Consider the following 26258-nt stretch of genomic DNA (forward strand, 5'->3'; position numbering starts at 1 on the left):
GGCTGGTCTCTGTAGCGTGCACTGTGACTGGTGCCATTGGGAAACACTTTCAAAAATGGCCTTGCTCCGAAAAGGTGTGTCTGCTGTCCCGGCATAAACCCAGGAGTCAGTCAGGGTCCATGGAGAGCAGAGAAAGGACAGAGTAGGGGGAGGAGTCCCAGGCCTGGCCTCTAGGACTGAGCCAGTGGAAATGATGAAAAGCCACTCCACGCCTGAAGAGAGCATCACAGCAAGAGGGAGCTTTCTAAGCTTGAGTCCACCTTCCCCTGGATTGTGTGCCACAAACTTTGGGGTGGGGTCCCCCAGATTGTGTGTCATGAACTTTTGGGGTCCCCCGGATTGTGCCACGAACTTTGGGGGTCCCCCGGATTGTGTGTCATGAACTTTGGGGGTCCCCCGGATTGTGTGCCACGAACTTTGGGGGGTCCCCCGGATTGTGTGCCACGAACTTTGGGGTGAGGGCGGGGAAAGGCGGGTAAGTATTGGGCCAGCTTTTGTGCGCACCCTTTTCTAGAAGCTAGTGACATTTGGCCAGTGTTGGTAGTCATGGTGAGGGGCTCCAGGAGGGGCTCGTGAGCAGCCTCTCGTGGTAGAGCCAGCGTCAGGGTAGAGACCCCAGGATGTCTGAGGGCTGCTACCTTCTGGTTCCTATTTCAAGGCTGAAATTGAAAGAGAATCTGAACTTTCAGCCCATTCAGTTCACCTTAACAAGTGTTCATTAAGAGCAAAGTGAGTGCCGGACGCCCTGGCCATGTGGAGGCCTCCTGCCTTCCAAGAGCAGCCACTGGTCCTGCAGGGGGAACCGCGGCCCCCAGCCCTGACAGGAGGGGCAAGGCCCAGGTGAGGCGGAATGCCGGGGCTGAGCTTGGAAGGGAGCCCAGGAAGGAGGAGTCCAAAGGCAGACATGGGTGGGGCGACAAGGGCCCTCTCAGGCCTCCCCCCTGAGTGAGGGGCGAGCGCTCCTGGGGAGCAGGAAGTGCCCTTGCCTCCCGTCCCCGAGGCTGGCACAGTGCCCGGCGCACCGTGGCTGCCTAGTCCATGCAGAGGCCCAGGGTGAGTGGGCCGCGGCTTGGGCTGAGAAGAGCTGATGGGAAAGAGCCTGGTGGGGAGAAGTGGGAGGAGGCTGTGGGCACCAGGCCGAGGCCTTGGCGTTTACCTGTCCCAGAGTAGGGGTGGCCAGCTCTGTGGTGGGAGTCCCCCAGGTCACTCAGAACCAATCACTAAACTAAACTAAACCGGTGACTAAACTAAAGCCCCAAGAAACGGAAAAATCGATGGAGCGCTTTCTCTCTCAGCCTAGAGCCGTGGAGGCCCACAGACGCTTTCAGCTCAGCACACTGGGCCCCACTCACTGCCCGGACAACGTGCCCCCCATTCCCAGCTTCCCTAAGCTGAGGTTACAGATTTAGAGCGACGCAGGGTCTGAGAAACCCAGAGAGCCCGTCCCCCCACAAGAACTACTGGGAAAATGGGGAAGTCGTCTGGGGAAAACCAGCATCCCAGGCCATGAACCACAGCCCTTTATGGCCAGCACCTAGTGGGGAAGGGGTGGAGGCTAAATATAAAACCCACAAGAAACGGAGGGTTGTCTTTTGCAATTATGACTTAAGGGAAAATTCTTAACTGGGCTCAAGACAGAGAATTAAAAAAAAAAAAAAAAAAAGGCACAATATAGTGTTTTGATTTTAAAAAAGCCAAACTTTCACCCAAATAAAATGGCATTTTGTTAAGTGCTTTATAAACATCATCTCATTTGATCCTCACAACCCTGGGGGATGGGTGTTGTTCTATCCCCATTTTATGGATGAGGACACTGAGGCAGGGAAAGAAACCAGCCAGCTGCGTGGGATTTGAACTTTGTTCTTCCTGACTTCAAGGAAAAGATTTTCATGAACTATGCTTTATAGAATATTCAGAGCAGCATTAGAGATATGTTATTTTTTACTTTGAAGATCTTATATTTTATTGATGCCTTTCATCTGTTTCCCACTAATTTCCCTCCCTTGTGACCAAGGAAAACAAGGGGGCAGAAACATCCGTGGGGAAGACTCTGTCTGAGGGTGGATGCCCTGTTCTGTCCCGGTAGCCCCCCCCTCCCGCTGGCAAGGAGCTCGCTTTTCCACACAGGACCTTCTCGGGTGGAGGTTTTCACTGCTGGGAGCTGAGCCACCTCCTTTAGTTCATTGTAACTCTCTCCCTACTCATCAGCCCGCGCGGCTCCTCCGGCTTTCACCTGAATTCTCCGCTTCTGCCATCCCTCAGCGCCGCCCCCCAGGCGCTAGCGGAGACGCGCCCCCCTTCCCCAGGCCCCCCCCCCGGGCCGGGTGCTTTCCAAGGGCCTTCCGGGGGCCTGCTGGGAGTCCCCTTCCTTTAGGCCTTTAATTCCCTTACGGAAGGCTACCCATTTTAGAACTTTGTTGGCCGAGGCCTTCGGAAAGCCCCTCAGGGGCGGGCCGGGGCCAAGGGGCCCAAAGGGCCCGTTAACGCTGGGAACCGGCACGGAGCCCGTTTTTGGGGGGGAAGAGGAAGGCCGTATTGGGCCCCCGGGGCCCCGGGGGGCGGGTGAGGGGAAGGCCCCCAACCGGGGCGGAGGCCCTGCTGGGGCCGGTCGGTGCCCGGTTTTTGGGGGGGGAAGGGCCCGCTGGGCCAGCCCCCCAGGGCGCGGGGCCCCCGTCCCCGGGGCCCCGGCCGGGCGCGCCCCCGGTCCAGGCGGCCACCCCGGCTTCAGGGCCCCCAGGGCCCACAGGGCCAAAGGCCTCCCCACGGGCGGAGGGGGGGCCCCGCAGGGCCAGCAGTTCCATGAGGGGAAAGCCCCCAGGAGGCCGAAGCGCGGGCTTTAACAAGGGCCCTGCGCGGGCAAGCCGGGGAGACGGAGACCGTCCCATGGCCTGGCTGGGATAAAAGCGCGGAGCAAAGGCCCTGGGGGGGGGGGGGCCGGGAGTCCCGCCAACGGAAGCAGCGGGGAAAGGCTGAGCCCGGGGCACCCGGGATCTCTGCTGGGGGGACCATTTCTCGGTTCTTCCACCAGAGGGCAGTATTAGCCCATGTGCTGGGCCCTGGAAGCCCTGGGGCGGGGCGGGGCGAGTCTTTGGCCGGCTCCGCCTCCAGGAAGGCGGGGCCCGGCCTGCGCCGATCCCCTCTGGCCCCGCCCGCAGGGCCCATGCTGAGAGCGGCGGACTTCGGAAAGCCCATCCCCCCCTCCCCCCCTTCCCCCCCCCCGCCCCCGAAGCAGCCCCGGAAGTTGGGCCGGAGCTCCACAGCGCCTGCCTGGGTGCCCGGGAGCACGCTCTGCACCTCAGCGCCCCCGGCAGGACCGAGACACAGCCGGACAGGCCGGCTCGGGGGCGGGTCGCTGTCCTGACAGCGGGCCTTCTGTCAGCCGGGGGCGGGGCGGGGCCGTAGGGGGCGGGGCGGAGAGGCGGGGCCTGATGGGCGGGGCCTCCCGGAGCATGCTGGAAAGCCCCTGGGACTGGAATCGGCTGGGATGGGCCGGGGCTGGTTCCTGGGGCTCCACGGGGCAGGCGCGATGCCCACTGGCCACTCCGAGGGCCGAGGCCTTGAAGGCTGCCCACAGAAAAGGCCCGGGACCTCTACAGGAAAGTGCCTGGCAGTTCTGAGGGAGGGAGTCAGCGAGCGGGGCTGGAAGTGCCCTTGAAAGAAGGGAAGGCCCCGAGAAGCCAGGCCCCGCTGGGGTTTGGGCCCAGGAGAACCCACAGGGGCGAGCGGGAGACGATGGAGGCAGCAAGCACGGATTGAGCGCCGTCTGTGTGTGCAAAGTGCCAGGGAGCACTGACTGAGCGCCACCTGTTTGCCAGGCTCCGTGCAAGGTGCTGGGGAGCACTGATTGAGCGCCGCCTGTATGCCAGGCGCTGGGGAGCACTGATTGAGCGCCACCTGTGTGCCAGGCGCTGGGGAGCACTGATTGAGCGCCGCCTGTGTGCCAGGTGCTGGGGAGCACTGATTGAGCATTGCCTATGTATGCAAAGTACCTGGGAGCACTGATTGAGCGCCACCTGTATGCCAGGCTCCGTGCAAGGCACTGGGGAGCACTGATTGGGCACCGCCTGTGTGCCAGGCTCCGTGCAAGGTGCTGGGGAGCACTGACTGAGCGCCGCCTGTATGCCAGGTCTCAGTTGGAGGCAGCCCCCACTCAGAGATGGAGGTAAGGTGACAAGGCAAAGGATGGTCTCCTGGTACTCAGAAGGAAGAGCCTGTTCCGGGCCAGCCCAGAAGTGGAGTTACATCCCCTCCGAGTCAGTCCAGACCCAAACAGCCACATACTGGAAAGCCCTGAAATGGGGGTGCCTTGTGCTCCCAAAGGAAGGGAAACTGCTCTAGTCCTGAAATGGGTTTTTAAAACCCCCTCTCCCTCCTCCCTCCCCCCCCAGTCTCTTTAGGCCCCCTCCTCCTTGTCCCCCCCAGTCTCTTTAGGCCCCCTCCTCCTTGTCCCCCCCAGTTTCTTTAGGACCCTTCCCCTTGTCCCCCCCAGTCTCTTTAGGCCCCCTCCTCCTTGTCCCCCCCAGTCTCTTTAGGACCCTTCCCCTTAGTCCCTGTGCCATGGATCCCAGGGCGATGGCATGGAACAAGGCCTCCCATGAGATTCCAAGCCCCCGCCAGGTCCCGGCAGGCCCCATGCCAGTGCCCCAGAGCTGCCTGCCACTGCATGGTCACGTTCCAGATGGGCCGGGCCTTGCCCTCGCCTTCCTGACCCACCTGGGCCTTTCCTTCCCCAGGGACCCAGAAGGAGGGCTCCCCTAAACCACAGCAGAAATGTCTCAGCACAAGCTGGGGCCCAGCCCGCCCAGACATTGACCCCAAGGGCTTCTTGGAGGAGTCTGGGCTGCCGGCCAAGAAACTGCAAGGCAAAGGGCCGTCAGAGCAGATCTGGGCCCAACCTAGATCCGGAGCCAGCTGACACCCCCAGCCCCTGCCCCGATAAGGGGCCTGGCCACTTGGGGCCTGACCACAGATGCTCTAACTCCGCCCCCCATCCCCAATCGGCCTCCGTGTCAGACCCAAGTGGGGGCTCAGAACAACCATGATGGAAACAGAGCCCTCCACCTCTTGGGGCCCCGGCCCACCCGGGCACTCGGCCAGGAGCTATGGACCGCCCCGGAACGGTTTTCAGGTGCAGGAAGTAAGATCGATGGGGTTAGGGGGCAACCCCTAGTTATAGGTTGTAGACCCCATTGAAGAACCCCAGCTTGAAACAAGCTCCCTAAGGTCACTGAGAGCTAATGGCCAAAGGACCAGTGATGTCTACAGAAGGTGGAGCTGCCCCCAAACCCCCTTAGTGACCCCTTGGGGCTTCTCCCTACATCCTGTGGCCAGTGATGTCATCAGCGACACCCCAGAGCCCACGGCTCCCCCATGTGGCAGGAGCCCCCTCCCCCCTCGCGGACCCTGCCCCGCCCCCACAGGTGCTGTCCATTGGGACATTTTGTGGTTATGGCGAGGGACTCGATGACTGACTGGGGCCAGCATGCTCTTTTGACACAAGGAGGTGGTCTCAGTGACCTCCTTGGGGCTTGTTCCCTTGGGTTTTGTTCTGTTGGGCCGAGGCAACGGGCGGCTCCATGATACACTGGACCGGACGGCAGAACTAGCATCAGAAGGAGCCGAGTTCAAAGCTTGCCTCGGACACTAGCTGTGTGACCCTGAACAAGGCCCTTCACCTCTGCCTCGGTTTCCCTACCTGTAAAACGGGGATGCTAAGAGCACTTCCCTCCCAGGACTGTTGTGAGGTTCAGTGAAATGTCTCTAAAGTGCCTCGCAGCGACTGGCACCCAGTGGGTGCTACATAAATGCCGAGCATTTTCATTATTGGCCGGGGCTAGATGGCAGCTCTGGGGCGGCCGCTGGGACCTGGCACCCCCAGCCCACAAGCTCTGCTGCTCAGCCCCAAACCAGTCAGGCTCACTCCCTGAGGAGACAGGGACCCGGCCGAGTGAGTGGGGGCGAAGGGGGCCGAGGGGCAGGAGTTCCGGGCGCAGAAACTGTGCCTCCTCACCCCGGGGTCACAGGATGATGGCTTCTTAGCATGTGCCTCATAAAACTACAGCACCGGGTGGCAGGGAAAGGGAAGAAGGCCTGGGGGGTAAGGGGTGGGGAGGGGAGCGTTGCGAGGTGGGGAGGATTTTGTTCAGGGAGGAAGAAGGTGGCTGAGACCCAGAAAGGCCCGGCCCGGGTTCTGAGCTTCCCAAAATCATGACTTCTCTCTCTACAAAAGGTCTGGGGACGCCGGGCAGGCAGGCAGAGGACTGGGGCGGGCAGAGGGCAGGGTGGGCAGAGGGCCGGACTGCCCGGTGGGCGGGTCACACCTCCCCTCCCAGACACAAAGCCAAGTCCAGAGGGAGCCCGAGCTGGCATCTTTTATGTACAAACGAGCTCTGACACAGGGGGGGTCACGTGGCCTCATAAATAGCTGCAGGCAGCCCTCTATAAAGAGACCAGCTGCCCCGGGTGGGCCTGCGGCCCCCAGAGGGGCGGCCTGGCCTGGGGGGTGGCCTGGCCTTGGGGCCGAGCCTGTGGGGGCTGGGCGGCTTCCCGGCCATGGGGAGGCGCCTCAGGATTCAGTAACGGCCAGAGGGAGCCTCGGCCTTTCACATTCTGGACTCGGGGAAGGGGGCTCTCGTAGCACCAACGTCCCCTCCTTTCTCCACCTGCTCCAGTGCTGCCTTCGACCTCCCCGTGCAGAGGGGCTAACCCCCAGGCTCTCCAGCCTCTTCTGGGGCAGCCCCGGGAGCGCAGGCCCAGGGACGTCACTCAAAGCGCCGCAGGTGGTTGTACAGGGACTGCACGTACGTGAAGACACACATGGGGTCCGGCTTGCGGCCCATCACCATCATGTCGTCCACCTCGATGAGCCGCTCGCACTGGGCCAGGTTCCTAGAACACACAGCGGGCGGTCAGTGAGGGGGCGCCCCGGTCAGCCTTCCCTGTGGGCCCACTGTGTGCTGGCCCTGAGCTAAGCCCCAGGGTACAGGGATGGACACACAGTGGGTGGTTAGTGAGGGAGCCGCAACCCCTCTGATTCAGATCCACATTCTCCAAGATTGGGGGTCCCTTCCAAAGCCTTCCCTTCACTGACTCAATAACGAAGATACGCGTGATAATTATAAATGTTACAGCCCTGCATCAGGGGCGCCCAGGGAAGGCCGAGAGCCGGGGCCCTAGAGCCCACCTAGGGGGCAGGGGGCTGCTCGAGAGGAGGTGCGAGGGGGCCAAGAGGGCTCCGGGGTGCCCCGCCCCCATCATGAGACAGTCCGCCCTCAGTGAGGGGGCCCGGCATCAGTCCCTTCCCCCCCAGCCCCCCCACCCAATGTGCCCTGCGACTGCTGCCCAGTGACACGCTGTGCAGGCCCCGGCCGGCCCGGGCACCCTCCAAAACCCAAAGGTCAAGGCGAAATTGAGCCATCTGTCACAGGCTGTCCTCACAGCTCCTATTTAAGGCTCCCCCCCGGACACACGCACCCCAGGGGAAGGGCCACCAGTGATTGCCAGGAAGTGGCTGGATGAGGGCCAGTGGCTTCCTTCCAGCCCCTTCTCCTCCAAGGGCCCTCCTCTCCCCAGTACCGGTACCTGGCATGTGGGCACAAGCCACCCTTTGTCTCCCCCCAGACTGGGAGCTTCCGGGGGCACCCGGCACCTTTGGCCTCTGTGGTATCCCCCTCACCTAGCACACAGTAGGTAGAGTAGCGGGCACCCAGGGCCTCCCGGGAGAGGGGTCCCAAAGGGGTGGGGGGAGAAGGACCCTGAGAGGATGGAGGAGAGCCTCGATAGGGTAAGGGCTGGGGGGAGAGCCCCGACAGGATAGGGGGAAGGGCCCCGAGGGGGTGGGGAGGACCCCATGGGTGGGGGGAGGACCCCATGGGGGGCAGGCAGGGCCCAGTCCAGCAGTAAGGCAGCGCTGGCAGTTTTCCTTAGGAGGAATTTTCCGAGCGTGTCAGGAAATTCGACGAGCTCAGTTCAGTTTTCAGCAGAGACACATGGCCGCCGCAAATAGCCCCCGGGCAGCTGCCGCCCCCCACTCGTTCCAGCTGTAACCGGAGACCCGGCACATTCCCGCCGGGGCCAAAGGGAGGCTGCCTCCGCTGGCTTTCGGCACTGGACCCTGGGGGAGGGGGCCGGGCTCTGCCCTGTCCCTGGTGGGGGCTGCCACCCACTGCAGAGGAGCAGTCTCCCTGGGGGCCCCAGCCCCTCCCCCAAACTGCAGGTTTGGGTCACACACGTTTCCAGCAAGAGCTGAAAAAGCCAATTATTTCCCAAGGGTAGAAGAAAGCGCCCGGCTGCCCATCCCCCCCATTCCCCAGACGCCTTCAGTCACTCTCAGCCCTCGGCCAGCTCCTCTGCCCACGAGGGCCACAGATTGTCCCTATGGCCCCTCCCTCTCACGAGGTGATTTTCACTCCCCACCCGCTGCCGCTTCTGGACCGTCCAGCTTCCCCAGCCCCCAAAGTGCCACGGCCCCGGCAGCGTCCCCCCCACCCCCACCCCCGCAGTGCCCCCAGTGCCACTGCCGCTCCCTCCCCTGCTGTTTGCAGCCCTGACTTTAGGGGGGCTTAAGTGGGTGCTCCTAAGCCTGGCTTTGCCTGGCCCAGCCTGTGTGACTCAGAAGTGACCGGTCCTGGTGGGGGGAGGGGGGCACCGCGCAGGCCGACTGAGGAGACCCCCACCTGGGCCGGTCCGGGGATCGGGGCTCTCGGGACTTGGCCAATCTGTGGGAACGGGGCGCCGGCGTCACAACCGCAGCAAACTTTGCCCCTTGACCAGGAAATGGGTTCAAGCCTGCAAACTTCGAGGCCAGTCTGGGACCCCAAACTTTTGGGCCCTTCCCGACCACCGCCCCCATCGGGACAAGGCACGAGCAGGCTGCCCCCCACTCCTCCAAGTCTGGCTTCTGACCTCTCCCCGTGGGGTTGGGGGTAGCGCCCACCACCAACTCGGGGCCCTCATCCAATCCCATTTGCTGGTGGAGCCATGACCCCCCACGGCAGAACCAGCTTCCAGCTCCTCTGCCCCCATCGGTTTGGGGAGTGGGAAGCACAGCTCAGCTCCCTGAGAGGAGGCACCAGGCCCCCACGGGATGTTCCTGCATTCTGGGGTCCAGCAAACCCACAGCGCTATAGTTGTACCCCAAAATGTCTCCCCAAGGTGTGAGTCCAAAGGGGGACCCCTGCCTGGGCCTCAAGGCAGCCCCTTCCCAAAAAGTTTGGTTTTCCCGGCCCTTTTCCTTTTCCTTTCCCCCCCCCCCAATTTCTCTTCTCTTCTTTTGTTTCTTGTTTTCTCTTTTGTCTTGTCTCTTCTCTTTGTCTCTTTATCTCCCTCCCTCTTTGTCCCTTTCCTCTTGTCTCTCTCTTCTTTCCTTCTGTCTTTCTTGTTTTCCTCCTTCTTTCCCTTCTGTCTCCGTCTCTCTTCTCTTTCTTTCTCTTTGTTTGTCTTCTCTCCTCTGTCTCTTCTCCTTCTCTCTTTTGTCTCTGTCTCCTTTCCCCTTCTGTCTTTCTCTCTCCTTTTCCCCTCTCTCTCTTCCTTCTCTCTGTCTTTCCTTTCTGTCTTTCTCTTTGTTTCCTCTCTTCCCTGTCCTCTTGTCTGTCCTCTCTCTCCTGTCTCTTCTCCTTCCTCTGTCTCCTCCTACCCCTCCTCTGGGTTGGCTCCCGCCCTGGCTTGGGCTTCCTCTCTCCCCTCCCTTAATCTATCCCTCTTGGCCCGGCCTCCCCCACCCTTTTCTCCCGCCCCTGGGTTTCTCCTGTTTTGGGCCTTCTGGCCTCTGGCCCCCATCCCCGGGCCTGCTCCCTCCCCCGGCCCTCCCCCCAACCCCCGGGTCCCCTTCCCACCAAAGCCCTGGAAAGGGTTCTCAGGTTTTCTCCGGCGGTTGGGGCCAAAATTGATAAAGGGCCCTAAAAGGATAATTGGGCCAAATTGCCAGGCCCAGCTGGAGGGTTTCTTCCCGTTTGGGAAAAGAAGGGGGGGGCCCCTTGGGGAAATCCCGGGAGTCCCAGGAAGGGGTCCCCGGGCACCCTCCCTCGGCCTAGTAAAGGCCAGAAATTTTCCCTGGCTGGGGCCGGTTTTGATCAAGGCCTCGGGAAAGGATAAGGAAGGCCTATGCCATCCCCCTTAATTTAAACCACACTGGGGAAAGAAGGGGCCATTTACCCCAATTAAACTAACATTTCCCTTTCTTCTCCCCCAAACACCCTGGGCCTTTTCCTCCTCATTTTAACACAACCTACTGGCAATAAATAATTTTTACCAACCACGGGCACATTTACCTTCCACCACAACACATTTAATTTCTCTTCATTACACCTCACTGTTCACACCCCCAAACATTTAATTTCTCTCTCTTAACCTCCTTCCCCAAACTTTCCTGAAATTTACACACCCAACATTTCCTCCTCCAACACTCCTGTGCCCCACACACCCCTTTACACTCCTCCCCTAACCCCAATTTTACCGCATTTACACACCTTTAACCCACACTCATGTGGCCTTTCACCTTGCTTCCCAACTAACACTTTAACCACTTCCATTTACATGCCATAACAATTACCTGGATTTTCCACACACATTTACATATTTTATTCCGCCACTCTGGGCGGGAAGGGCCCCCCCCCGGCCCCGGGCCCCACCTGGTACCCGAGGGTCTTGGAGCGCACCAATTCAATGGGACCTGCATTTCTGGCGCTGGCCCTTGAAGCTCTGGGGCGGCTGGCCGGACCCCCGGCCCCTGGAAGGCAGAGCACAGGCTGTGGGGCTGCCCACCCAAGGGCTCTCTTTCCCAAACAGGGCAGGACCTAGTTATGGCCCCGGCCCCGCCCGCCAGGGCTCCCAAAAATTGCGGGGCCCTGGGGGTTGTTACCAGGGGAGCTGGGGAGGCCCGGAGGCCCACCGCCTGCCAAGGGGAAGGGCTACCTCAGGGTTCAGTCGGGGGCTTTGCTGCAGTGGGTGCGGAAGCGGGGTCAGTGCGCCCCCTCTGCCCTCTGCCCTTGTCGGTCAGTCCCAATGGGGATGGGGGCCACACGAGGGCACCAGGAGGTGGGGCTCGGCAGCCCCGGGGGGTCCCGTACTTGCCGGCGTCTTGTTCCCACTTCTCAAAGAGAGCTTTGCGGGCCTGAGCCCCCGAGGTCCGCGGCAACGTCTGGGATCTCACCAGCTCTCGGCGGCGCTCCCCCTGCCGATGGCCGACTGCCGGTGGAGGTGGGGATGGGGATTTGGGAGTGGTCGCCTGCTGGAGACTGGAGAGAGGGTGCCCTGATACAGGGGAAGGGAAGCCCCCACCCGGGATGGCCCCCACCCCACAGTGGGACCCAGGGGGCTGGAGAGCTCTTCCTCCTCCTGTGCGCTCTGGGGCGGGCCAGGCAAGGAAGGGCCCTGGGCTCGAGCCGGGGACCAGCTTGACCAGTTTTGCCCCCAGGCCCAGTGCCCAGTGAGGCCCCCCGGCCAGAGACCCCAGGATGGGCCCAAGCTCCAAGAGGCAATGCGGAAGGAAGAGAATCAGGATTCTACTAGTTCTCCAACGAGCCCTCCTCCCTATTCCGGGGATCACCGCTTTCACTCAGTCCCCACTAAGCCCCCTTTAATGCAGATCTCAGTGCTCCCTGACTGGCAGGAATAGACTCTTGGGAGCAGCCCCAGGAGCACGACCCCCCAGGATCGTGGGAGGCTTTGAGGCCTGGGGCTAAGGCCACGGTCCCAAGTGGGAGAGACGCTGGGCCTCGGGCTGTGCCGCAAAGTCCAAGGCCACAAGAGCTCCGGGTAATAACGGTCCTGGGGGCCCGGGCGGCCAAGAGTGGCCATAGGGGGCTGCGGGTGCCTATGGCATCTGGCTTACCTCTCATTGTTGACAAAGACATTGCTCATCCCGAAGCTGGTGACCGAGGAGGACCTGGTGACCCTGAAGCTCTTCTCTGAATGGTGGGAGACGAGACACCAAAACAGTGACCACTCAGTTGAGTGGGAGCGGCTGCCCCCGGGCCCCTCCCACCGCCCTCCCCATCCCAAGCTCACCCCTCCTGGGACCTGCTCCCTCCCCCCTGCTTCAGCCAGGGAAGGCAGCGAGGAGCCCAGGGCCAGGCTAAGGGAGGACTCGGCCAAGGGGGCCAGGCTAGCGCTCCGAGCCCACCCAGGGGTCTGAGGTAGGGCCAGCCCCACCTTGGAGGCCTTCCACCCCTGCCGCTGCGTAACCCTGGGCAGGGCCAGAAAAATCTGTGGGCTCGGCCGTGGGGGAGCCCAGGCTCAGGGAAGGCGCGGACCCACCCCTCGGAGGCTTGTGGCCTAGCAGGGAGAGAGCCATGACACGATTCTCCCCAACTGAACAGAAGGGAAAACTGAGGCTCAGGCTGGCGAGCAGCCCTGGGTCACCTGCCCTTTCTGCCCAGCCTCGGTATCTCCATCTGCAAAATGAAGATGGATCTGGCCTAAGGCCCCTGGGCCATGAGGTGAACGATTGCTTCCTCAAGACACTTAAAGGTCTCTCCCTTGGTCCTTGCCACAGCCCAGAGGCAGATCCTGATCCCCCTTTTACAAAGGAGGAAACTGAGGCAGGAGGCCAGTGACCATCTGTGGCGGAGTTTAAATGCGGCCCCTCCCGCCGCCGGGCCAGAGTCCCCGTGACGCTTTCGGCCGCTGCTCCCAGGGGGAAAGTGGGTGAGCCCGAGGGAGGGGGGGGATTGCTAGAATGACTGGGGGGCAGAGGAGGAGGTCCTTCATACCCGGAGCCATGTGCCCGGGCCGGAGCCGCCCTCCTGCCCACCCTACCTGCATGGCCGGCCGTCTTCCCCGTTTCACCGGAGCCCTGGCTGGCCACGGAGGCGCCTGCCAGGGCTGGGGACACGATCTCCCCCGAAGCCTTCTCGGAGCCCCGGGTGATGGCTGTGACGGGCTGGTGGGGCATGCAAAGAGCCACGCTGGGGGGGTGAGACTCGAAGGGCTCGGGGGCCTCTGGGGACAGGTGCCCCGGACCTAGAGAGAGCAGAGCAGCGCGGGGTGGGACAGCGGCCTCACCCTGCGGGGGCCACGCCCTCATCCACGATGCCCCAAAGCCTAGGAGCTGCCAGGCTGGGTGGCCCGCCGGCCCTCCCTCCTCCGCCAGTGCCGAGCGAGGCCTCCAGTGGCCACAGAGGAGCAGGACCAGCTTCCCTCTCGGCCGTCCGCAGCCCCGTGCCCGCTCCCCCAAAGGACAGTTTATAGCCTCCTTTCTGGGCTCAAAAACCTCCAGGGGCTCCCTGTGTCCCTCTTGGCTTGATCCTCCAGGGCCTAGTTTCCAGACCGCGCTATTCCTTGGAGATTAGCTGCAGAAAGCCTGAGGAGCCTGGGCAGCAGTCAGGGCCAAGCCCAGAGATACTCCTCCCTAACCCAGAGGTACTCCTCCCAAGCCCAAGGGTACTCCTCCCTAACCCGGCTCACTCACCTGCCGTCACCTGGTGCCCGTTCTCCATAACTGAGGCATTTGAGCCTCTCTTTGCCTCGGAATCGGCCCATTCCTCCTGCTCCCCGCTCTGCAAGGACACAAAGCCACGTGTCTGTGGGTCTCACAGGGGCCCTCCCAGATCCCCGCTCTCCCACCAGAGCCTCCAATAGCCCTTCGGGCCCTTTAGGGATGGCAAAAGGGGCAGGGGAGGAAAGGGACTTAAGCTTTGTGGGGAGCCAAAGGCCAAGGCGGGGCCACAGCTGGCGCACAGCTGTCCCCTGTTCCACCTGGGGCTGTGGGGGCTGCACATGGACACACTCAACCGAGCTCCCCAAGCCAGTGTGGGCTTATGGCAAAGAAATCTCCCAGAAGAGGGTCACAGGGGAGAGAGACTGGTGGCAAACGGCTTATGTCGGCATCTCACCCCAGAGGCTGCAGCCGAAAGAAAAGGAAAGGCTGTGTCCTCCATCCACTGGGGAAGGGAGAGAGAAGGGGAAGGGGAGGAAGAAGGAGAGAGACGGGGAGGGAGAGGGGAAGGAGGAGGAAGAGGCAGGAGAAAGGAAAGGGAAAGAAGAAAGAGAGGGAAGGGGGAGGGAGGAGAAGACAAAGGACAAAAGAGGAGGAAGGGGAAGGAAAGGAGAAGGAAGAAGGAGAGGAGGAGTTAGGACCCAGGATAAGGAGGAGGAGGAGGAGGAATTCTTAAGCAAAGAAGGGAAGGGAAAGGGGAAGGGGAAGGGGAAGGGGAAGGGAGCAACAATAAAATCCAAAAATAAAGACATGCTTGTTGAAGGAGAGGGCAGCCCAGAAATGCGCCACCCGTGCAGTCAGGAGGCCTGGCCGGGAAGCCGCTTGCAGTGCTTCCTAGTCGCATCACCTCCCAACAGAGAGGACCCTTGGACTCCAGCTTCTTCGGACCAGCGGGGGCTCAGTAAGCCTCCTGGACCCGACCAGAACGTGTTCTGGAGAACCAGGCCATCGCCTCCAGCGCCCAGCCTCCCCTCGTCCGCGGCTCCGTCAGGGCGCAAGCTTGGCAGGGCCCGCCAGCCATGGGCCCCGCCGGGATCCCTACAACTGGGAGCCCACACCTTCCTCAGGGCCCAGAGGCTGGCACGCCTTTTTAGGGTCGTGCTCCCTCTGGGCCTCCCTCCTCTGCCAACCCCGTCAAAATCCCACTAGCTCAGCCCAAAGCTGGGGAGCCCCTGTGCCCCTCACTTCTGACAGTGGGGGAGGAGGGGAGGGTAACGTGGCCTGGGCCGTCCCCCCGCACTCCCCCAACAGGGCCTCAGGCCCCCATAGTCCCAGAAAAGGCCGCCACGACTTCTCAGAGCTGCGCCCTGGGTCAGGCGGCTACAAGGGACTTCTCCTGGTGTCGGGGCACTCCAAGGGATAAAAGCAAGCGCAGGTGCCCACATGGGGCCTAAAGGCTCTGGCCGGCAGAGAGGAGCACCACTCTGCCAGGGAAGATCGTTCTGCCGGGAGGAGCCTGCTCTGCCCGGGAGGCCCGCTCTGCCGGACACTGCTTCTCGGCTCTTCCGCGCAGGAGCAGCTGATCCCTGTGACCCGGGGTCCCCTGGAAGGTGCAGCTGGCACAAGTGCAGCTAAAACCAGTGGGGAGCGCTGGGTGAGGCGAGCGGGACTGGGCAGGGCAGCAGGGCTTCCCCAGAACAAGCCCCCGCACCCCACAGGGATCCTGGCAGTTCCAGCCAGAACCTGAAAAAGCAGGAGCAGAAGCTGACCTCCAGCGGGGCAGAGAGAGGAGCTGCTGGGGCCGCTAGGTGACGCTTCCCAGCTGTGGGGCCCTGGGCAAGTCACATAACCCCAGTCGGGTCAGCAAAAACACGAGGAATTATTGGAAGAGGGATTTGAGTCTATAAAAACGAAGATTTTCTTTAGAGGAAAGAATATTTACTCCACTGCTCACAATCAACAACCAGTAACCCCTCCCATTCCCAAGGAACACAGCCTGGAACCAGCCCCGCAAGTCTCTGGGCCGGAAGGGACCTCTGTGGCCGCCGGAACCAGGCTTGTGGGCAAAGATCCCCCGAACAAGCTCCCCAAGGAGGGGCCACCCTCAGAAAGGACCTAGAGCAAACGGGCTGGCCCCGTGACAGAGGGTCTCTCTCTGCGGGGGGAGGGGAGGGGGAAGGGGTTCTCTTCCACAAACCCTCCTGCCCCTGATGTGAGCATCCCTGGGGAGGGGGGGGTCGCGGCTAAGGATGTTGGGGGCCGGAGCGATTCCTACAGAAAAGGCAACTAAGACCTGGGGGGCATGGAAGAAAAAGGGGGAGGGGACAGAACCCCGGAAGCCCTTGGACAGTGGCCACGCCCCGGGCGGGGGCGAGAGGGCAGAGCTGACCCTCCAAAACCTGTGGAGAGACAAGAACATTCCCGTGGGAGAGTAAGGGAGCGGGGAGAAGCTGCTGGGGAACAAGTTCCAAGCCCGAGTTCTGGGGCCCAGAGCTCGCAGGTTTAAAGAAGGGCTGTTGTGCTGATGCTTAAATTTCCATTCGAAGCCTGTCAGGTTTTAAATGCATTTTTCCAGTGGCCCCAGGGACCTAGGCAGATGCTGGCCCTCCTCCTCCTCCTCCTCCTCCTCCTCCTCCTCCTCCTCCTCCTCCTTTTCTTCCTCTTCCTCCTCTTCTTCCCCCCCTCCTCCTCCTCCTCCTCCTCTTCCTCCTCCTTCCTCCTCCCCTAGCCTGGTTGTGGGAAACAGGCACTTTCATCGGGCTTTGGCTGGGCCCATGTGCCCTGCACACCAACCTGAGGGGGGAGGGCCAATGGGTGAATTTAAATGCTAATGAGCAATCCGTGGGAGTTACTCATCCTGCCCCCCTTTCTCCCTTAGCCCATGCTGGAGGGGGAGAGCCCCTCCCCCACGCCCTTCATTTGGAGAGAAGTTGGGGCCGGGGAGGCGCGGTGGGGGAGGGGAGTGCGGCCCCTGCTGTGGAACCTGGGGCCCCGGGGCGCTCTCTGTCACGCTATGGGACTGGTATTTCTGGTCAGCCACAGTGCGGGCTGGGGGGCTTAGGCGAGACTCTCGGAGGCCGCCTCATTCTCTATGGGAAGAAAGAACATTCACCTGGTGGGGGGTGGAGAGAGAGGGAGGGGGGAGAGAAAGAGACAGAGACACAAAGAGAGACAGAAAGGGGGAGAGACAGAGACAGGGAGAGAGAGAAAGGGAGGCAGAGAGAGACAGAGACAGAGAGAGAGGGAGAATTGAATCGTTTATAAACCCTCCCCCCCCCCCCCCCCCCGGGGGGGGGCCCCCCCCCCCTTATGTGGATAAAACCCGGCTGCCGGTGGCTGTGACTTCCCAGTACGAGCATCCTTTCTGAGTCCAAGCCCAGCTCTGGGGAGAGCAGGAAAAGCTTCAGGAGAAGCTGATTCGGGGAGCTGCCTTTCAGGAAACCAGGGACTCTGGGAGGTGGGGGTGGGGAGAAGCAGTTCAGGAAGGAGGGCAGCCGGAGCAAAAGGGGGAGATGGGAGATGGGGCAGCTACGGGCACAGCGGGTCAGCCCCTGAGCTGAAGCCCAAGGGCAGCGGGGGGAGCGCAAGGAGTCAGGGCGGGAGGGGCCAAGAGGTAAAGAGCTCCCCCCCCCCCAGGGAAGGGTTTTTATTTGCTCCTCAGGAGGCAGAAGGAAGCCCCCAAGCGCCAGGGACTCTTGTGAGTCAGAGGTTCTCCTCTTGGACACCCCAGGCCAGCTTCACTTTGGGCCAGGCCCTGAGTTCTAGGGGTCCCGCATTACAAAGGCTGAAGGGCTGGGCAGGGTCGGGGGGGGGTGTCACAGGGTGACCCCAAGCACAGCCAGAGCTACAACCCAAGTGTGAATGTCACTGAAGGAGCAAGAGAAACCACGAGGAGAGTCTTACAGAGCCAGATTTCTTCAGGAGGCCCAGAAAAGATGGCTTGGACGGAAGGAGGGAAGGAAGAAGGGAGGGAGGGAAGGAAGGAGGGAGGGAGGGAAGGAAGGAAGGAGGGAAGGAAGAAGGAGGGAGGGAAGGAAGGAGGGGGAGGAAGGAAGAAGGGAGGGAGGGAAGGAAGGAGGGAGGGAGGGAGGGAGGGAAGGAAGGAGGGAGGGAGGGAAGGAAGGAGGGAAGGAAGAAGGGAGGGAGGGAAGGAAGGAGGGAGGGAGGGAAGGAAGGAGGGAGGGAGGGAGAGATGGAGGGAGGGAAGGATGGATAGAGGGATGGAGGGAGGGATGGAGGAATACATGGCCGGAGGCCTCAGAGGGGCCTCCCCAGAGGGGATTAATGGATGTCGGGCTTAAAAGGGAAATGTTTCCTAACTAGAGAGGCTGGACCTGGTACAGGGCTCATCCTGCTCCTCCCCCACGTGGGCCCACATGGGAATGCGCTTGCTTGGTTTGGGCCATTCCAAGGGCTGTTCACTCTGAGTGGCGGGGATGATGAGGAGGAGAAAATTAATGCTTAGAATTAAAAGAAAGAAAAAGGAAAGAAAAACTTGCCTTCAAAGGCAAGACAAACTGGGGACAGAAAGGGGTCCTTGGTGGTGAAAGGAGGCAGCAAGGCTGAGGAGTAGGAGAGGAAGGAAGGGCCACCAGGCCCAAGCTGGAGGGAAGCTTTTTCTGGGGCTGATGGGGCGGCACTGGGACAGCCCTAGGCAAGGTGGAGGCCGAGTCTGATTCAGTCGGATCAATGGTTTTGTTGGGGAATTCCCCTTCCTTCCGCTCTCCCCTTCACCTCCCTCTCTCCCCTTCACCTCCCTCCCTTGGGCCTCCTCTTGCCCATCCTCCTGCCCCCCTCGCCTTTCTGTGACTGCCATTCACCTCATGTGCTTGATCTGGGGTGTGGAGAGGCAGAGGCGGAGCCCCAAACCAGGAAGGTGTGGGTACAGCCCTGTCCGGGACCCACCTAGGGGTGTTGCCTGGACCAGAAGTGGGAGGGGCGAGGGGGGCGCAGACCAGTGCCGCCCCCATAGCTCTTCGGGGTCCATCCCTGGCAGAATGGGGCTGCGTTTTCAGACCCAGGAGCTGACTTTGAGGAACTTCCAGGAAAACCATTGGAAGGAAAGGCAGAAGGGCAGGGATTTATGTGGAGGGTGCCCGCTGCTGCTGGAATTAAAGGCCGCCTGATTCACTCACCACTTAAGTGATCAGGCAAACCTTGCTCACTCTTGTCCTGGGTGGGGGGGAAGGAAGGGAGGGGGGGCGACAGCTCCGGGAGGCACTTGGGGATACCTGTCAAAGGAAGGAAAAGATCCCTCCTCCCCTGAGCTCACAGATCTCTCTCCTCCTCCCCCCTTCCCCTATGGAAAGGGGTCCTCATTATAAGGGCTGGCTTGGAGATGATGTCTGGCCTTTGGAGGCCGACCTCCCCTGGCCCCTCTCCCCTCTCAGGCCGTGGTACCGACTTGGGAAAAGGGAAGCCATCCCAGATGCTCCAGGGACTCTGAATTTGGCCTCCAGGACCCCCAGCCCCTCTGGCCCCAGGGGACCAGAGAAGGGGGGGGGCAAGGAGGCCCGAGGCCCAGGGGGCGCCTAAAATTCCCATAACTGTTTCCTTTAAAAGCCGGGACAGACTTTCTCCTAAGCCTTACAACAGCCTCTCCCTTAGGGGCAGGAGAAGCCCTTTGTCATGTCCCTGCACACGGAGCACGTGTGGTTGGCAATGAGGCCCTGAGTGCCCGGGCCGTCCTTGGGCACCTGCGGAAGCTGAGGCTGCCTTGAGTGGGGCTCCGCCCCCCGACTCAGCCATAGTTATCCTTGGGGTTACAGAAAACCAGAGACCGAATGGCTGCCAAGAGACCCACTTCCTTGGAGGGCTGGGTCGTCCCATGCGACTCCCTCCTAGGGAGGAGAGGCCTGCTGGAGAGCAAGGGTAAGGAAGGGAATGGGGGGTAAGGAAGGGAGTGGGGGTAAGGAAGGGAGTAGGGGGCCTTCTGAGACTCCCCTGAGCCAATTATTGGGGAACAGTGGAACAAGTGCTGGCAGATGCATGTGATGGAACAGACTGTGAGTGGTGGCCAAGGGGACAGCTCCAGAGGGAGTCGGGGAGACCCCGGTAGGCTGCCCCAGAGTGAGGGGCCGATACATCACCGAGACAAAGAGAACCCCACAGATGACCGGCCCCGATTCCAGAGGCCCAAAGGCCTTCTGCAGCAGGCAGCCCAGCCTCAATGGTGGGCTCAAGCCCAAAACACTGACTCCCGAACCAGCTTGGAGCACGGCCCACTGGCTTTAGTCCGGTCTCCCAAAGGAAAACCAGTCTTCAAAGTGGCCCCTTTCCTGCCTCCCACACAGAAGGCGTCCCCCTCTGGCTGGCATTTGTTGGCATGAGAATTAGGTGGGAAAGACACTGCTTCGAGGCCAGGGAGGCTGGAGCAGCAGTGCTGTCGGGTGCACAAACCGCGGCTTCCCCCCTCTCGGTGTCTTGGGTTTTCCAACCCCAAATGTTCATTTCCCCATTTCCCCAAAGCACACACACACACACACACACACACACTCACACATGCACACTCACACTTGCACATGCACACACACTCACTCTCTCTCACACACTCACACACATACATGCACACACACACCCCACACATACACTCACACTCACACATTCACACGCTCACATATACTCACACACACTCTCTCACTGCAGTGACCCCATGTGCTCCCAGGCCCTGTAGCCTTCCCCAGGACACAGAAGACAATTAACGCCTCAGCATGGGCCCCCTCTCCTCAGGCCGAGGCTTTAAAGAACTTGATTTAAACCTCTCCCAAAGTGGCTCACTTTGTTATAAAAATAACGCGGCGGCGGCGGGGAAGGAGAGATAAGGCCGGGTCTGGCTTGCCTCACACAAAGGCCGCTGAGCTCCCCAGCATTCCGTGGGCCCAGAGGCCCCCACTCTGCTCCCCTCTCAGCTAATGGGGCTCGTGGGTGGGCTCAGGTAACTGTTCTGGAGTCCAGCCCAGCCTCCGGCCCATCCAGGACCAGGGGAAGCCCCTGCGGAGTCCCTCCCCCATCCCCGCCAGCCTTGGATGGACAGAAATGCCTGGGCTTTTCTCAGGCCTCCCCTGGCCTTTTGCCAATCTCTTTCTGAAGTTCTAACAGCACAGAGGAGCCGGCGTTGGTGGGGGCCAAATGACCGGCAAGGCTAAGCTCCTTGTTTTACAGATGAGTAAACCGAGGCTTGGGAAAAGTGACAGGCCTGCAGTAAGTGACAGAAGTGGAATTTGATCTCAGGTTCTGCTTGAGAGCCAGGGCTCTCTCCACGTGGAGTCCGACAATGGCGGGGCCTGGGGGAAGAATCCCATGGGCCACAAAGAAGCTAAGCCCACGAGCCCCTGGGCCAATTCTCCAGGGCCTGACCGTGTCAGAGCCTTTCTTACAGTGGGCCCTTTCCCTCTGCTCTCAGCCCTCTTCCCAGCTTCCCATCAGGAGCATTTCCCTCACCCAGATTCTAGCCCCCCCCTTCTTCGGCCCCGTCTGTATTCACGGCCCAGGTTTAGCCCCAGATCTCAGCTCAGGCAGCTGACCGGCCCTACCACCCCCTCCTCTGGGGGTGTCCTCGGCTCCCCTGCACCCCCGCTGCCACCCCCGCCCCGGTCTCTTGCCGACTCCTTAGCTCCCACCCTCGGCACGGCAGCCTCCCCGACTTCTGGTGAGACGGACCCCTGCCTGCCGGGGCTCAAGGAGCCCAGGGAGAAGAATCCACACCTAGGAACAGCCCTCATGGGGCAGGGCTGAGAGGAAAAAGCCCCCGCTGCCGCTGGGGGGAATCAATGGGCAAAGACTTTCTCAGGGTCCATTTGTGAGCGGCTGCGGGAAAGACAAGGGAGTCCCCGGGGAGCAGGGAGTCATCACGGCCCCTGGTGGAGTGGGCCTAGGGCGGGAGAGGGGCAGAGGAACTGAAGTCAAGGAAAAGGGACCTCAAGAGTGAGCCTTGAGAGGCCAGGAAGAGAATGATGGTAAAGAAGGGAGACAGAGACGGAACAGGAGGAGGAGCAGGTCAAGGACGGTGCGGGTTCTGAGGGGTAAGGAGTGAGCCTGATGCTCGGCACATGGGGCCTGTGGAGGCCAAGATGGCGCAGTTTCCAGGTTCCCGAGCCCCCACCTAACCCTCTCCACTGGCATGCAAGAAAGCCCCCATGGCCAGCTCTCCCTCTGGAGGAGGGCCTGGACTGGGCTTCTGTTCCATCTGGAGCACCCAGAAGATGCCCCCTCCTCACCACACATCTCCGGGGGTCTGGACCTCCCCAGGGGGCTCCCCCCCCACAGTCAGACAGCCCTCCTGCAGTTACAGGTACGAATTTCCTAGGGATGGCCCCCCAAAGGTCCCCTGGGGCGTGGCTGCTTCTACATCCTTTGTCCCACGACCTTCAGAGAGCCACTAAACAGTCGGCAGGCATGGACTAAAGACGCACCCTTCAAAAAAAAGAAAGGTCGAATCTGAAATCCCCAAGCGGATGCTGAGGGACGTGAACGGGGCCAGGAGACCCCGAGCTGGCTCCAGCACGAGCGTGATTATTGGCTGGGACGGACAGGGCTCTTCTCAGCACGGCGCGAGCCGGTTCCATGACCGTGACGGAGGATCCGCGCTCAGAGCGCCTCGGAGACCAAGTGTGGATCAGAGAGGAGGAGCCGCACCTTGTTTGCCTTTGCTTTCTCACGAGCCCTTTTCCCTTCTGATCCAACTTTCCTTGCACGGCATGACAGAGATGGACACGTGTTAAAAGACTACACACACTTAATCTCCATCAGATTGTGGGAAAGGCAAGGGAGGGAAGGGGAGAACCTGGTGGAATATGAAGTCTCACCAAATGGAATGCTGGGAACTGTCTTTATGTGTATTTAGAAAAATAAAATAACTACTGAGGATTCCTTTTTGCTTCCCTCACTCCCCAGGGCAAAGCTAACAACTTCAGCGGGCAGAGCTTCCAGACTTTACCCTGGGAGTGCCGGACTCAGGAGGGGAAAGAGACACTTAAACACTCTCTAACTATTCTCCAGGTGGAGGAAGGGGTGGAAAGGGCAGTGCCAGGAGGCCCCTCCACACCAGGGTGGACCCTAGCTTTGGCTGGCTCGGGCCTTACCCCCGCCACCCCTAGTCCCAGAGGAAGGTCCGGCCTCAGAGGATGGTCTGGCTCCAGAGGAAGGTCTGGCCCCAGAGGATGGCCTGGCCTCAGAGGATGGTCTGGCTCCAAAGGATGGTCCAGCCCCAGAAGACGGCCTGGCTCCAGAGGATGGCCTGGCTCCATTCTTCCCAAGCCCACTCAGGTGCTCCAAGAAGCGGACGAGGTCCCACCCTCATTCGCCTGGCTCTCCCTCCTGGGCACAGCCTTTACTCTGCACGGGGCCAGCCCAGGAGGCAGGCCTGCTCAACCCGGTTTGTTCAGGGAATCTTTGGGGGTGGTGGGAGGAACGAACAATTAAGCGAGGGAAGAACCGGACCCCCATCCGAACCCAACCTGAAGGGCCTGCCTGCTTCGAGCCCCTCCCACCCCCTCCCACTAGTAGCCTTAGGGCTGGTAAAGTCAACCCAAAGGCCCTCCTGCTCTTCCAATGCCCCCCTCCCCCCCCCGCTGAGTTCCTGCTCTTCCAATGCCTCCCCCCCCCCACCAGCTCCTGCTCTTCCAATGCTGTGGTGCCCAGGATGGTGTGAAACCCAAACCTCCCCGACCCCCAGAGGTTCAGGCAGAATTCCCGGCACCTGGGGCCAAGAGGCAAGCCTGAAGGGGGAGTGACCCAAGCCCTCTCCTCAAGGGCTCCCCAGCTTCTCCCTCCCATTTTAAAACCATGGGGAGGGGGAAGGGTTAAACAAGAGGGGAGGGGGGAGAAAGGGGGCGGAGGGAGGGAGACGGGTCAGGCTGCCTGGGAGCGAAGTCAGAGTTTGAGGGAGAACAAGAAAAGAAAGTGGGCGGTATCGGAGGAAAGGAGGCAAGTGGTTCCAGGCCAAGCCTCCGGGAGGGGGGCCGAAGCTTCCACAGCCTTGCGGAGGAGGAGGAGGGAGACTGAGAAAGCCCACCTCGGTCCAGTTCTGCTTTCTCCCCAGGACCCCCCGAGCAGGCAGCCCCCGGCTTCCAAAGGACTTGGGCTCCCCAGGCCTGGGCCCCCCCCCCCCCAGAAAATTGGCATCTCCCACCACTGAGCCACCCAGAGAGTCGGAGACTGGGCTGGCCGCTTTCTCGGGCCCTGATCACTCCTGGACCCGGCTCCGGCTCCGGCGCTCGGGTCCCTCCCCGGGCTCTGCCTCCAACTTCGGGGTCTCTGGTTTAATCGGGGAGGGCTGGCCCCTTCTCCCCTCAAGCCTCAGGGAGTGAGCGCTCTTTAAACAGAGCTGTGGACCTTCTCCAAGCCCACCCCCTCCAAGCGGCGGCCACTGATACTATCACCGGGAAGGTTCCCAAAGGCCCTTTCCCCTCCCCCTCAAAAAGAGGAGGCTGGGGAGGAGCCTCCCCAACACATTCAATCCCTTGAAGCTGAGAAACAGGTGGACCCAGAGCTAGCCAGGCCTGAACTGGCCTGTCCCCAAAGCCCTCACCCCCTTTCTCAGCCCCCCCTTGTACTCTTCGTCCCCCAAACCTTCTCCCCCACAGCTTTGACACACCCACTTCTCCAAGCCCCCACTGCTCTGATCTCCCCCACTCTTCCCCTCCAAGCCCCTCCCCCACTGCTGATTCCCCCCACCCTTCTCCTCCAAGCCCCTCCCCCATTCGTCCCCCCTTTCTTCCTCCAAGCCCCCTCCCCCCTGCTCCCTGATTTCCCCATTCCACACCTCTTCTAAGCGTCCTCCCCTGCTGCTGGGCTCACCCCGGCCACACCCAGGGACCCTCCTGGGCAGGCCAGGCCGCTTTTACGGCCGAGGGCAGTTCTTGTACCTTTGTTCTCAAGCCCAGGGGTTAGTCCCCAGGCACGTGTGACCGAGGCCTCCAACAGCTGTCCCGCCTTTGTCATTTAACCCTCAGCAAGCAAGTAGCTAGGCCGGGTGATGCCGGCGGGAGCCGGGGACCCAGACTGGGGAAACTGAGGCAGGGCAGACTGGGAAAAGCAGAGGCCGCTTTTTAGCAGAAGCAGGAACAACAGGTGGGGAGGTTATAGAAGGGTAAGTTGAGGCTGGAAGTCAGAAAGAAGCTCTCAAACCCTTTCGAGCAGGCCCCAGAGGAGGGGGGATTCAACCTTGAAGGCCCCCCAACGGTTCGGGCCGGCTGCGTCCCGCTGGGTCCGAGCCCTCATCAGCTCTGTCCCTGCCCTCCCCGACCCGGCCGGTCCGGTACAGGAGGCGCTCACTCACCTGGCCACGGCCTGACAGCGAGAACCCGCGTGGCTGGCGAAGCGCGGGGGCCCTCGGGCCCCGGGGGACGCCGGTCCGGCCCGGGGTTCGGGTCCGCCATCCAGGGGCAGGCCGGTGGCGTTCGCCAGCGCCTCCACGTGGCGCGCCAGCTGCCCCAGGTGGGCCCGCAAACGCTCGTGCTCGCTCTGCAGCTCGGCCACAGTGCGCGCCAGGGGCCCCGCCAGCCCCAGCGCCTCGGACACTTTCCGCTCCACGCCGCGCTGGAAGCGGGCCACGTCCGCGCGCAGGGCGCGCACCTCCTCGCGGAGGCCCGCCGGCGCCCCCTCGCACTCGAACCCGAGCTCGGCCTCGGCGGCTCTCGCCCCGGCTTTCTCTCCCGATGCGCTCTCCATGGCCTGGCCGCTCCGCACTGGGCGTCACGTAAGGCGCAGTCTGGCGCCCCGGCTGTGCTGCCTTAATTTCTGGAGGGGGCCGCGGAGGGAGGGGGGCGGAGGAGGGGTGGAGCCGCCCGGGGGGAAGAGGGAGGGGGAAAAACGAGGGGGAGGGGGGAGCTGACCGGGCCAGGGGGTGGGGACCAGACCAGCCTGGGGCGGGCGCTGGGAAACTCGCCGGGGGCCCCCTCGGGTTGGGCAGGAAAGCGGGGAGAAGAGAGCAGGGTGCGGAGAACCAGTGGGCTCTCTTACCCAACCCACTGGGGCCGGCGCAGCCAAAGTCAACAGACCTTATCGCTCCCCACAAGGGAAGGAGGGAGGGAGGGAGAGAGCGGGCCGGCTAGGGGAGGGACTGGAGAAGAGGGGGAAGGGTCTTTCCCGGTCCCGGTCGGCTAGTCCACCCTCACCCGCTGCGGGAGGGAGGCGGGGGGAATAAAACATAATTCCTCTCCTTAGAGCGACCTCCTGGGAAGGAAGTGAGAGGAAGGTCCAGGCCCCCTTTCCATCCCAGCTCAGGTCCCCCAGTTCAGGCCCCCCCACCCCCACCCGGGCCACCGAGGTGGGCAGGTGCAGGGGGCGGGGCGGGGAGGAGGGACTGAGAACCATGGTGGGCGGGGTCTGGAATCTGATCCCCCGCAGAAGCAGCGCCCGGCTCCCCGTCACCCAACTCTGCCGTGACTTTGTACCTCGGAGACATTTTATGCGCAAAATGTACACACTCGTACACACCCGTACACACAGACCTGCACACGCAAGTGCACACCACGCACTGCAGACCCTCATCTTACAAGCACACGCACATTCACGCTTGGAGTGCCCCTGGAAATCCAAGTCCGCAGGGTTTGGGAAGTAGCATCTCCGGATCTCAGAACCGCCCTCTGCCCTTCTCTCCATGGGGGCCAGAGCCCGGACCTGGAAGGCATGGGGGGAGGGGGGTAAACCTGTGGACATTGAGAAGATCACCAAATGAGAATAGGGAGAGAAGGAGGAGAGAAGGAGGACCAGACAGAGCCTCAGGGGCTCAGACACCCAGAGGTGGGGGGTGAAGCCCAGAGGATGAAGACCGAGGGAGAGACCTGAGCCAGGAGAGACCGGGGTCTTGTAAAGCTCGGGATGAAAACGAGCTCCCGAGGAGGGCTTGTCAGCACCGTCAGTGCCATGGAGGCGACAAGAA

The 26258-nt window shown here is 61.8% G+C and overlaps 1 protein-coding gene across 1 annotated transcript; it reads right to left on the reverse strand.

The window, feature by feature from the left end:
* Nucleotides 1-6356: 6356 nt before the first annotated feature.
* Nucleotides 6357-25128, reverse strand: SMTNL2 (smoothelin like 2). Its single transcript, XM_031957297.1, is given in 9 exon segments — nt 6357-6909; nt 7582-7754; nt 10629-10726; nt 10984-11234; nt 11831-11906; nt 12757-12960; nt 13409-13496; nt 24654-24679; nt 24682-25128. Coding segments are annotated over 9 exon segments (1428 nt in total). The 5' UTR covers nt 25046-25128; the 3' UTR covers nt 6357-6761.
* Between the last annotated feature and the right edge of the window lie 1130 nt (nt 25129-26258).

Source organism: Sarcophilus harrisii, chromosome 3 (assembly GCF_902635505.1).
Source record: "Sarcophilus harrisii chromosome 3, mSarHar1.11, whole genome shotgun sequence".
Classification (NCBI taxonomy): domain Eukaryota; kingdom Metazoa; phylum Chordata; class Mammalia; order Dasyuromorphia; family Dasyuridae; genus Sarcophilus; species Sarcophilus harrisii.